Below are 14049 nucleotides of genomic sequence, written 5' to 3'. Positions count from 1 at the left end.
TATAGTCAGTTTATAGTCCTAATCGTGGGTCATGTTATCGTCAGTTTATAGACCTAATCGTGGGTCATATTATAGTCAGTTTATAGACCTTATCGTGAGTCATATTATAGTCAGTTTATAGACCTTATCTTGGGTCATATTATAGTCAGTTTATAGACGTAAACGTGGGTCATATTATAGTCAGTTTATAGACCTAATCGTGGGTCATATTATTTTCAGTTTATAGACCTATTCGTGGGTCATATTATGGTCAGTATATTTACTTAATCGTGGGTCATATTAAAGTCAGTTTATTTACTTAATCGTGGGTCATATTATAGTCAGTTTATTTACTTAATCGTGGGTCATATTATTGTCAGTTTATTTACCTAATCGTGGGTCATATTATAGTCAGTTTATAGACCTTATCTTGGGTCATATTATAGTCAGTTTATAGACGTAAACTTGGGTCATATTATAGTCAGTTTATAGACCTAATCGTGGGTCATATTATTTTCAGTTTATAGACCTATTCGTGGGTCATATTATGGTCAGTATATTTACTTAATCGTGGGTCATATTATTGTCAGTTTATTTACTTAATCGTGGGTCATATTATAGTCAGTTTATTTACTTAATCGTAGGTCATATTATAGTCAGTTTATTTACTTAATCGTGGGTCATATTATAGTCAGTTTATTTACTTAATCGTGGGTCATATTATAGTCAGTTTATTTACTTAATCGTAGGTCATATTATAGTCAGTTTATTTACTTAATCGTGGGTCATATTATAGTCAGTTTATTTACTAAATCGTGGGTCATATTATAGTCAGTTTATTTACTTAATCGTGGGTCATATTATAGTCAGTTTATTTACTTAATCGTAGGTTATATTATAGTCAGTTTATTTACTTAATCGTGGGTCATATTATAGTCAGTTTATTTACTTAATCGTGGGTCATATTATAGTCAGTTTATTTACTTAATCGTGGGTCATATTATAGTCAGTTTATTTACTTAAACGTGTGTCATATTATAGTCAGTTTATTTACTTAAAAGTGTGTCATATTATAGTCAGTTTATTTACTTAATCGTGGGACAATTAATTGTTGGTCATATTATAGTCAGTTTATGGAACTAATGGTGGGTCATATTATAGTCATTTTATAGACCTAACTGTTGGTCATATTATAGTCAGTTTATGGACCAAAGCGTGGGTCATATTACAGTCAGTTTATAGACCTAATCGTGGGTAATATTACAGTCAGTTTATAGACCTAATAGTGGGTCATATTATAGTCATTTTATAGACCTAATCGTTTGTCATATTATAGTTAGTTTATAGGCCTAATCTGGGGTCATATTATAGTCATTTTATTTGCTTAATCGTGGGTCATATTATAGTAAATTTGTCATCATAATAGTACATTAATTTATAGTCAATCTCAAGACTTAATCGTGGGTTATATTATAGTAAATTTGTCATCATAATAGTACATTAATTTATAGTCAATCTCAAGACTTAATCGTGGGTTATATTATAGTCGGTTTATTTACATAATCGTGGGCTATATTATAGTCAGTTTATTTACTTAATCGTGGGTTATATTATAGTCAGTTTATTTACTTAATCGTGGGTTATATTATAGTCAGTTTATTTACTTAATCGTGGGTTATATTATAGTCAATTTCTCGTCATAATAGTACTTTAAACTATTGTCAGTCTCTAGACTTAATCGTGGCCTTTTGTAAAACGAAATCTTTATTACTTGAAGGAAATTTCTGATTAGTTCCCTTTATCCTTTAATAACTCTTTTTGTTTACAACAAATATAAGAATAGTTTTCAAAGAAAAATTTTAATTTTCAACTCTCTAGACTTCTATCTATCTTCTATTATTTTACAATTTTACTCAATTTACAATACAAAATATATACAGCTTTAAAAATCATTCACAGCTACTTGTCTTTTAAAAAATATTTGCTTATAAAATCTAAACCAAAAGGCTTATTTGGACGCCCTGTTGTTTCACTTAGTTTCTCTTTCAAATAAATTCGACAAAAATCACAGTTTTCACAGTGAATATCACATTAATGTATTTAAAGCAAATCCACAAAAAAAGGAATACTTGTGGTGTATGTGTGATATGAAGATTTGAAAGTTTGGCGCCATCGGGGGATATCAAATGAAATAAATATTTAAAAATTATTTTGTTTTTCCAAAAAAACATATATTTTTAACATGGCATAGAAAAAACTAAATAAAAAAGGCCATGAAAACGCCATGGGTGTGGAGCAAAAAAAAAAAGAAAAAATACTCACAAATAAAACTAAATAATTGGGTATTTATTTAAATAAACACACAAACCAAAAAAAACAAGACCAATAAAATTCATGATTTACACATATTTTGCATGCAGAGAATTACAAAAAAAAATCAAAATCTAACTATGTACTAGCAAAGAATATCAGATAAAAATCCAATTGAAAGAAGTAGTAAAAAGAAATGCTTGTCCAGTTTTTAATTAATTGTTTTCCTGTAGCTAGAACAAAAAAAACAAGACAGAAAAGTAACTCCCCATTTAAATGAAAGAAAACTTTTGTTAGCAAACAATGGTCAGCAGGTTTTGAACTTAGAAAAAGTCATTAGTGTAACCAAACTCAAAATAAAACAGAAAAATATAGAACAAAAAATAAAACTCTTGAAACTTTAACCATCATCATTGTCTCCCCTCTACTACGTTACAAAGGACTAAAATCCAATATTTTTGTCTTTAACTGTATTAACATTTCAAGTGTCATACTTTAGTTTTAATTTTATTTTCCTACCATATTCTACTAAATGAGGGTTTAAATATCTTCAGCAGCATCGCTAGCAAAAAAAGAAAATATGGAAAACTTTATTAATTTCTTAAAACTTTAATTGCTCTTATACTTTGTATAACTCTACTTTATATTATTTTAATTTACCTCCCCGTTTTTTATTTCTAGTTAAACCCTACTTTATGAAGGAACCACAGGATTTAACCATGTTATCTGGTCAAACAGCCACCTTTCATTGTTCCGTGGGTGGTGATCCACCACCCAAGATTTTGTGGAAGAAAGAGGAAGGTAATATACCAGTTTCTAGAGCTCGCATACAACATGATGACAAAAGCTTGGAGATTACAAATATAATACCCGAGGATGAGGGCACTTATGTGTGTGAGGCCCACAATAATGTGGGACAAATTAGTGCGAGGGCTTCGCTAACGGTACATGGTAAGTACACGATTATATCAAAGCAAATTGTTTATCCTAATTATGGCCATATAATAGTGAAATTCCGATACAAATCGTAGTTCATATTGTAGTCAGTTTATAGTCCTAATAGTGGGAAATATTATATTCAATTTATAGCCCCAATCGTGGGTCACATTGTAGCTAGTTTATAATCACAATCGTGGGAAATATTATGGTCAGTTTGTAGTCCTAATCGTAGGTTATATTATAGTCAGTTTGTAGTCCTAGTCGTAGGACATATTGTAGTCAGTTATTAGACCTAACTGTGGGTCATGTTATAGTCAGTTTGTATACCTAATTGAGGTTTATATTATAGTCAGTTTGTAGTCTTAATCGTGGGTCATATTATAGTCAGTTTTTATACCTAATCGTGGGTCATATAGTCAGTCTTTAGACCTAATCGTGGATCATTTTATAGTTAGTTTAGACACCTAATCGTGGGTCATATGATAGTCAGTTTAGAGACTTAATCGTAAGTCGAATTATAGTCAGTTTAGAGACCTAGTCGTGGGTCATATTATAGTCAGTTTAGAGACCTAATCGTGGGCCATATTATTGTTAGTTTAGATACCTAGTCGTGGGTCGAATTATAGTCATTTTAAAGACCTAATCGTGGGTCATATTATAGTCAGTTTTTAGACCTAATCGTGGGTCATATTATAGTCAGTTTAGAGACCTAATCGTTGGATATATTACAGTCAGTTTAGAGCCCTAATCGTGAGTCATATTAAAGTCAGTTTAGAGCAGTGATGTTCAAAAATAAAAATGAAGATATTTGGTGAGAGAGCTACCCAGCAAACATAATGTCGAACACTTAAAATAATAACAAAACGAAGAAAGTTTAGATTTAGAATTTTTGTCAAATAAAACCAAGTTATTAAATTAATGAAATTTAAATTTCAGGGAAATGAAAAATATACATTATACGGCCGAAAAACTCTCAATTTTTTAATTTATTTTTAACTTTGTTTTTTTTGTGTTCAATTGTAATTGAAACGCGTGTGCTTGCTATGCTTCATCCAAAAACCAACCAACAACAATGCTTATTGAATTTCTGAAAAAATGAGACATTTATTACGCTCTTTAAAAGAGCGTAACAAATGTGTTTAAATTTTTTAAACAATTGTTGTATGGGATGAACATCACTGGTTTAGAGACATAATTGTGGGTCATATTGTAGTCAGTTTGGAGACCTAATCGTGGGTCATATTAAAGTCAGTTTAGAGACCTAATTGTGGGTCATAATATAGCTAGTTTAGACACCTAATCGTGGGTCATATTATAGTCAGTTTAGAGACCTAATCGTGAGTCATATTAAAATCAGTTCAGAGACATAGTTGTGGGTCATATTGTAGTCAGTTTGGAGACCTAATCGTGGGTCATATAAAAGTCAGTTTAGAGACCTAATTGTGGGTCATATTATAATCAGTTTAGACACCTAATTGTGGGTCATATTTTAGTCAGTTAAGAGACCTAATCGTGGGTCATATTATAGTCAGTTTAGACACCTAATCGTGGGTCATATAAAAGTCAGTTTAGAGACCTAATTGTGGGTCATATTATAATCAGTTTAGACACCTAATTGTGGGTCATATTTTAGTCAGTTAAGAGACCTAATCGTGGGTCATATTATAGTCAGTTTAGACACCTAATTGTGGGTCAAATTATAGTTAGTTTAGACACCTAATCCTGGGTCATATTATAGTTAGTTTAGAGAATTAATTGTGGGTCATATTATAGATAGTTTAAAGACCTAATTGTGGGTCATATTATAGTTAGTTTAGGGACTTAACTGTGGGTCATATTATATTCTGATCTTGCGACTTCTAGTCTTAAATAAAGATCCTTATTATAGTCAATTTCTGTTCATGATAAAGGTTTTATTATAACATTTATACTTATGGCTTTAAACACAATTCTATTGTTGTCCTTTTTAATTGTTTACCTTCTTTCTAAAATATCTTTAAATTAATACAAAACAATACCATATTTCTCTAGCACCACCCACTTTCATTGTCAAGCCACAAGATAGAAAGATTGGCTTAAATGGTGTTGCACAATTTCCCTGTGTTGCCGATGGCAATCCACCACCCTCGGTGTTCTGGACTAAAGAAGGCTCGAGTACTTTGATGTTTCCCAACAACTCGTATGGTCATTTGCATGTCACGGTTGAGGGAACGTTGCAAATTAATGGTGTACAGAAAGATGATGCCGGTTACTATGTGTGCTCAGCATTTAGTGTAGTCGACTCAACCACAATACGAGCATTTTTACAGGTAATTTTATTTTTTTTTTTAATTTTGTCTTCATCTCTACATAAAATTTAAAATGTCAAACAATTGCTGGATAGCTATTGTATTGGAAATGAAATGATACATACATATGTATGTATAAATATAAAATTACGTTTAAAGAATGTATTTGAAATGTTGATGCTGTTGATATACTATAGACATTATTAAAATTTCAAACAAAAACCTCAATTGTTGCCCTAGGTTACCTCTGTTGATGATACACCGCCACCCATTATACAAATTGGTCCTTCCAACCAGACCTTGCCAAAAGGCAGCGTTGCCATGTTGCCCTGTCGAGCTTCTGGCCACCCAACGCCACGTGTCAAATGGTACAGAGATGGCACAACCTTACAAAGTGGCAATCGTTATACCATTGTACAGGGCGGCTCTCTAAGAATAGACGGTAAGTGGGTGTATGATTTCATAAGGAAATTTCAAATTGAAATGTTTTGTGTAGACATTTTGTTTTATTAATATATTTTGTGTTTTCAATTTTAATTTTCATTTTAGATTTGCAATTAAGTGACTCTGGCTTGTATACCTGTACGGCTTCTTCGGAAAGTGGTGAAACTTCATGGTCGGCCACTTTAACGGTAAGTTTCTTAAATATGTTTTTAGCTGGAATATTTTGTTCATTTTGTTCAAAATTTTAATTATCCATAAATCCTTTTGGTTTTATGCGTTTTTAACTGCGTGTGTTTTTGTTGAACACAAACAACTAATTAAAGTTAAAATACATAAAATTATTTTTATTATTATTTGTGTTGTTTGCGTTTTGTTTGTAGCTAAAGAGTTCAGCAAAAAAGAAAACATAATGAAGAACAAAACGTTGTAACACCAAAATTTAATCTTTATGTTTAAATGGTTTTTATGTTTTTTTTTTGGGAATTTCTAGGAAAAATTAGGGTGTATTTTTAATTAAAGTATTTTTAAGCAAAACATATTATATTAATTTTAGCTAAGCATTAAAAAGAATTAAAATCAAACAGATATTACGTTATTAAGACTGGTTAACGTGATGTCATAGCTAATTTTTTTAATACTTTAAAACTAACAGATTATTGTATTTTTTTTAAATTATTATATTATAAGTTTAAGTATTTAACTATCTGTTTAAGGATTTTTGCACATATTCACAAACAATTTTTAAATTTATCAAATGTTTATACAACAAACTGACTAAAATATAACCCACGATTAGGACTGTAAACAGACTATAATATGACACACGATTAGGACTGTAAACAGACTAAAATATTACCCACGATTAGAACTGTAAACAGACTAAAATATGACTCACAATTAGGACTTTAAACTTACTATAATATGACCCACGATTAGAACTTCAAACTGACTATATTGTGATCCACGATTAGGTCTGTAAACCGACTAAAATATCACCCACGATTAGTACTATAAAGTGACTAAAAAAGGACCCACGATTAGGACTGCAAACATACTAAAATATGACCCAAGATTAGTACTATAAACTGGCTATATATAACCCAAGATTAGGACTGTAAACAAACTAAAATATGGCCCACGATAAGGACTGTAAACAGACTAAAATATGACCCACAATTAGGACTGTAAACAGACTAAAATATGACCCACGATTAGAACTTTAAACTGACTATAATGTGACCCACGATTAGGTCTGTAAACTGACTAAAATATGACCCACGATTAGGACTGTAAACAAACTAAAATATGACCCACGATTAGAACTTTAAACTGACTATAATGTGACCCACGATTAGGTTTGTAAACTGACTAAAATATAACCCACGATTAGAACTGTAAACAGACTAAAATATGTCCCGCGATTAGTACTATAAACTGACTATAATATATCCCACGATTAGGTCTTAAAACTGACTATAATATGACCCACGATTAGGTCTAAAAACTGACTATAATATGACCCACGATTAGGTCTAAAACTGACTATAATATGACCCACGATTAGGTCAAAAAAATTACTATAATATGACCCACGATTAGGTCTAAAAACTGACTATAATATGACCCACGATTAGGTCTAAAAAGTGACTATAATATGACCCACGATTAGATCTAAAAACTGACTATAATATGACCCACGATTAGGTCTAAAAACTGACTATAATATGACCCACGATTAGGTCTAAAAACTGACTATAATATGACCCACGATTAGGTCTCTAAACTGACTATAATATAACCCACGATTAGGTCGCTCAACTAATTATAATATGACACAGGATTAGGTCTCTAAACTGACTATAATATAACCCACGAATAGATCTATAAACTGACTAAAATATGACCCTCGATTAGGTCTGTAAACTGACTAAACTATGACCCACGATTAGGTCTGTAAACTGACTAAAATATGATCCACGATTTGGTCTGTAAACTGACTACGATTATGACTGTAAAATGACACTCGATTAGGTCTGTGAACGTACTAAAATATGACCGACGATTAGGACTATAAACTGACTAAAATATGACTCACGATTAGGTCTGTAAACTAACTAAAATATTTATGGCTCAAGATAAGGTTAATACTGACTATAATATGATTATGACTCTAAACTGACTACCTTAAAGTATTTTATAGTAAAAAGAAATCTGTTTTAGATTTTGGTTTTCATTTATGCTTAAAATATAAACTGTCATGTCATCCCATGTAAATTATGTTATGAAAGACAGCTGTTTGTTTTCTTTTGAATTCAACAATTCTAAAATCATGCCTTTAATTTGTTTTGTTGGTAAATGGTCCCATCATTTAATAACGTACACACTTGAATTACCAATCGAAGCTTCTTACAAGATTTTGAATAATTTAAATACACTGGAAATTTAGTTTAGTTTAAAAAACAATCATGCAAAATATGATAAAAAACAAACTAGAAACTGAAGCTGTAAGAGAATCTAAAATTAAATAATTATGAGAAAATCTTTACTAAATGTGACCTTAATTTATGATAAGTCGACTTTACGACATTTTTCAACTTTAATATTTAGAAACACAAGCTGTAACAGAACTTAAAATTAAATAATTATATTTAGTTACCTAAGAGATAATCTTTATAAAAATTTATAAAAGTTTTAAAAGTCTACTTTAGGACCTAAATTTATGAAAAGTCGAACTTAAGATTTTTTTGGCTATAAAACTTTTTCAATAAAATTTTCGCCTTTTTTCATTTAGTTGATTTTTTAGTTCGATTTTTTTTCAACCAAAAAGTAAATTTCAACTTTTTTACTTTACTTAGCTATAAATCAATAGATCGATTGTTCGAAACTTTATATACAAATTTCTAAATATTCAAACCAAAACTGAAATTAAATTGAATTATAACATTAAGTGGCCTCAATAAATTTATAAAATTTAGAAAAGTTGAGTTTCTGACCTTTATTTATAAAGAGTCTATTTTACGACTTTTTTTTGAGTTTAAAATTTTTCCAATAAAAAAATCACCTTTTTTTAATTTAGTTGACTTTATTTTATTTTTCGACTTTTTGCCGACCAAACATTTAATTTCTACTTTTTGATTTCACTCAGCAATATCTCAATTGATCGATTGTGAAAAATCGTATATAAATTTATTGATTTGTGAAAAGTCGAATGGTCGACTTTTGCTTATTTATAAAAAATCTACCATTCGACTTTTGCTTATATATGAAAAGTCGATTTTTATCTTTTTTAAAATTTTTCCAATAAAAAAAGTCGACTTTTATGAAATAACCTAATCGATTGTTCGACTTTTTTCACCAAAAAGTCGCGTGATCGACTGTGACTAACTTGTGTCTCATTTTTCTTAGTGTACTTTAAATTTAATATTTTTGTTTTTTTTTTTCTTTTAAACCAAAATGCTTTGTCATTTATTTGTAAAAATCTTTAAGAAAACATATTGAAGAGTTGTTCAAAAGATTCTTAAAATAACTTTCGAACATATTTCAAGTATATTGTAAGAGTGTGTGTAAACAAAATAATTTAAATGGAGGCAAGCACAAGCATGTTTTGGCATATTAATTAAGTTAATTTTGGGAATATATGCATTCATATGAACGAGTATACTACATTAATAAACTTATAATTTTATTTGGGCCAACAAAGAAAAAGCATTATAAATTTGAAGCATTAAAACAGGGTCAGAAGAAAAAGAAATGTTGAAGTATTTCAAATGTTAAATAAATATATAGACATGTTACCCAAAATTGGCTGCACAATAAAATAAAGGTAAGGTATGGGAATTGGTATAGGCCTCTTTTTTGTAAATGTTAGAAATAGTACCAAAATCTGCTGTTAGTGTCTTTAAGGATTTAAATTCATCATTTAATTTATTATTTCGTAATGATTAGGTTAGGTTTTATTAACCTTTGCTACGACTATTAGTAAACTACGTTACGTAAGTTACTCAACTACGTAATTTATTATATTATATTACGTCACGTAACTTTTATATATTACATATTTTTTTATGTAATATGATGATGGAAAAATTGCCCATCTTAACATTACCTATAATTTTACCTCAAACAAAAAATACAATTAAAAATCATTTATCATGCGTGAATATTGTGGTTTCCTATTTTCTCTTGACTCTTCATTATAATGTTATTTTTTTTATACAATACATATGTATATTGGAAATATAATTTATTTGATTTTATTTAAATGTTAATTGCATTTCAAATGGCATTCATGCAAACATGTGCAGTTTTTTTTTTCTTTGCAACACGTAAAGCTACTGTAATCAAAAAAAATATATAAAAATTGTATCAAAATGTCATTACAATTCATTATTATCATTTGATATATATAATTTTTTTCCTTTTTTCTGTATGGACATACAAGATAAAAAAAAAATATTTGTATTTATAAAGTTGAAAAAAAAATGCTTAAATTACCCACAAAACCGATTCTGTCAATATTTGAGAGTGACTGCATACATGCAGGCATGCCTGCATTCATGCAAACCTCCAGCACACACAAACCGTATGCAAATGAAGTGCAACCGACAACAAAAATAAAAAAAATAAACCAGAGTCATTAATTTTTGTACAAACTTGCTCCATTTCTTGTTACAATTTTATTTTATATACATATTTGTTTTTATGTTAGCCTCAAAATATATTTAGTTTTTACTCTCCTTCGGTTTGTGGCTTTCAGTCAGGGTTGTAACCATCATGACCACAACAACAACATCAAATTGACTTTTTATAGGAACCCCAAAATGTAAGAGAAAAAAGCGACGCCGTAAAATGTAATACACACATGGACAACCAGAAATGCACAGCAAAATGTTTGGCAGCAAATCAAACTAAAATGCTAAATCGGGGAGTATACACAATTTCCTAAAGGCTGGAAATGCCAGCATCGATTTTACTGAGATATCTCATGACATGATCAGACTACATTCGTTTAACGAAAAGCTGAATGAGCGACACAACTTCATACATATACCTATATTTTGGGGCCTTAAAAAATTCTAAGACAATCAAGCTATGCCTATCCAGTGGGTCTCTCTGTCTGTTGAAATTTCGATAAACTCAGATAAAGAAATATAGTTTTACAAATTTACTGTAACCATTTCAAAATTTTTACAAGTTTTCAACAATATTATGGTCACAGTAATAGTTTATATGATTGTGGTAACCATAATACAAATATTTTTTTTTTCTAAAACCTACATTTTTATATTTGTTATATTTCAATATGTTTGGACGAATCAATTATTTTGGACGAATAATCGTTGTAAATTATTCGAATAATTTTTTATTCGCTTAAAAAAGTTGAATAAAATTTTGTGTTTTTAAATAAAAAATATATTTAAGCATTAAAAATTGTTTATTCGGTAAAATTTGGTAAATTTTTTTACACCCTTTTAAAAATTTTTATGCGAATAAAATTTTCTTATTCGAATAATTTTTTATTCGTTTTATTTTTGTAAAAAAAATAAATTTTTTATATATTTGTTATATCTCAAAGTGTTTAGTAACCATTTTGGACGAATAATAATTATAAATTATTCGGATAAATTTTTATTCGTTTTATTTTTTATAAAAATATTTTTAAGCATTAAAAATAGTTTATTCGGTAAAATTTTAAATTTTTTTTACACCGTTTTTAGAATTTTTATGCGAATAAAATTTTCTTATTCGAATAATTTTTTATTCGTTTTATTTTTGAAAAAAAAAACAATTTTTTTATATATTTGTTATATTTCAAAGTGTTTAGCAACTATTTTGGACGAATAATAATTATAAATTATTCGGATAAGTTTAAAAAAGTTGAATAAAATTTTGTGTTTTTAAATATAAAATATATTTAAGCATTAAAAATTGTTTATTCGGTAAAATTTTGTAAATTTTTTTACACCCTTTTTAGAATTTTTATGCGAATAAAATTTTCTTATTCGAATAATTTTTTATTCGTTTTATTTTTGTAAAAAAATAAGTTTTTTATATATTTGTTATACTTCAAAGTGTTTAGTAACCATTTTGGACGAATAATAATTATAAATTATTCGGATAAGTTTTTATTCGTTTTATTTTTTATAAAAATATATTTAAGCATTAAAAATTGTTTATTCGGTAAAAATTTTAAAATTTTTTTTTATACCCTGTTTAGAATTTATATGCGAATAAAATTTTGTTATTCGAATAATATTTTATTCGTTTTATTTTTTAAAAAAATATATATATTTTATATATTTGTTATGTTTCCAAGTGTTTAGTAACCATTTTGGACGAATAATAATTATAAATTATTCGGATAAATTTTTATTCGTTTCATTTTTTATAAAAAAAAATTAATTTTTTTTTATATTTAGTATTTGTTATAATTTTAAAGCTTTTCGTTGTCAAATTATTCGAATAATTTTTTATTCCTTTAACTTTTTTTTAACAAATCAAAAGCAAAAGAGGTATATAGGATTCCACATTACGGAATACAACACTTTTACTTGTTGATAATTTTCTAATCTAAATGAGCTCCAAATATATAGCCAATAAAAGTAAAAAATTTAAGTAAAATTTATAGCTAAATTGTTTATTGGGCTTTAGGGCTTTTGTAATGTCATTGTGCAAAGTATGCACTTGCTGCCATCAAAATCCCCCATAAAAACTGGCCACCAGTTTTTTTCATTTTTTGCTGTAGTTTTTTAATGTTTTTTTTTCTCTATTCAGTGTAGATGTTGTTGAAACATCAATCATAAGTTTTCAGTTCGATTTGTAGTTTTTTTGCTACCTTGCAGTCCGTTGTGTAAATAATTAATTGTAGCGCCTTAAGGCCATGATGAGTTTGAGGATTTCATAACAAATCTAGGGAAATAAAAGAGGCATATAACTATTGTTGGAATAGTAATTTATCACTTATTGGTGTGCAAGAATTGATGACATAAGTGGCTGCTGTGATAAGAATAGCAGATTTTTGATTGAAATTCAAATTCAAATAGAATAAGAAAATTAAAGAGAAACAAGTAGGAGGGCTACATTCGGCTGTCACCAATTATATATACCTTTTACCAGAAAGCATACTTTGAGATAAAGATTAAAAATATTTGAGGTAGAACTAAATTTAAAAAAAAATAATTTTTTAATTGAAACTAATTTTTTTCCGATTTTGCCCCATGTGGGTCCAAATTACTATGGCGTTATATACGTCCTTGAAATATCTATCATTACATATACATTTTGTCTATATTAATAATTTATTAATCTAGATATCGATAAAAATATGTTAAAAATTGAGGTAGTCGTGTTTTTTTATTTATAACTCAACCATTTATGGGCCGATTTTCTTGACGGCATGTGAACCGGGACTATAATGTATATATTTATGTACTATGAATCATGTATCTAACTTATTAGTGGATAGTTGATTTCAACATACAGACGGACGTACGGACATGGCTATATCGACTGCGCTATCTTTCAACAAACAATGACAAACTTAGATTGTACCCTTGCCACTCATGGTGAAGGGTATCAACATACTTCATTAATTTATCAAATTTTTTACGTTATTCCCAAAACTTTTCTTCGAATAATTTTTTAGTTAAAAATAGATCTACTACAATTTTAGAAATGTAGGAACATATAAATTTATAGCTCTAAATAATAAACTGGTTGGAGTTAAAGAAAAATCTGAAAATTGTTTAGGTTAAATAGTAGTAGATCTACTACCTTTTTAAAAATGCAGTACTGTAGAAATCTATAGCATCAAATAATAATAACTGGCTTGAGTTAAACAAAATTTTTAAAATTTTGGAGTTTTGGTAACATTTTAAAAAAGTAGTATATTTACTACTATTTTAAAAACAAAGAAATTTACAATATTTTAGCTTTAAATAATCACAATAGCTCTAAAATAAAGAAAACATTAACATTTTGCGATTTTCCTGACACTTTGAAATAGTAGTAGATTAACTACCTTTTCAAAACATATAGGTTTTCACAAATTTATAGCTCCAAATAATTCTAGCTAGCCTTAATTAAAGAA

At 28.4% G+C, this 14049-nt stretch overlaps 1 protein-coding gene across 3 annotated transcripts in view; it reads left to right on the top strand.

Annotated features, from left to right (window-relative positions):
• Positions 1 to 14049, top strand: part of robo1 (roundabout 1) — a 170565-nt gene that overhangs the window by 111543 nt on the left and 44973 nt on the right. For all 3 annotated transcript variants that reach the window (XM_065510997.1, XM_065510996.1, XM_065510995.1), the window contains exons 6-9: positions 2971 to 3240; positions 5260 to 5537; positions 5757 to 5958; positions 6066 to 6148. In XM_065510997.1, the coding sequence (XP_065367069.1) occupies positions 2971 to 3240; positions 5260 to 5537; positions 5757 to 5958; positions 6066 to 6148 (833 nt within the window). The remainder of the gene's footprint in view (positions 1 to 2970; positions 3241 to 5259; positions 5538 to 5756; positions 5959 to 6065; positions 6149 to 14049) is intronic.

This window comes from Calliphora vicina, chromosome 5 (assembly GCF_958450345.1).
Source record: "Calliphora vicina chromosome 5, idCalVici1.1, whole genome shotgun sequence".
NCBI classification, from domain to species: domain Eukaryota; kingdom Metazoa; phylum Arthropoda; class Insecta; order Diptera; family Calliphoridae; genus Calliphora; species Calliphora vicina.
This window is presented reverse-complemented; position numbering and strand designations above follow the sequence as displayed.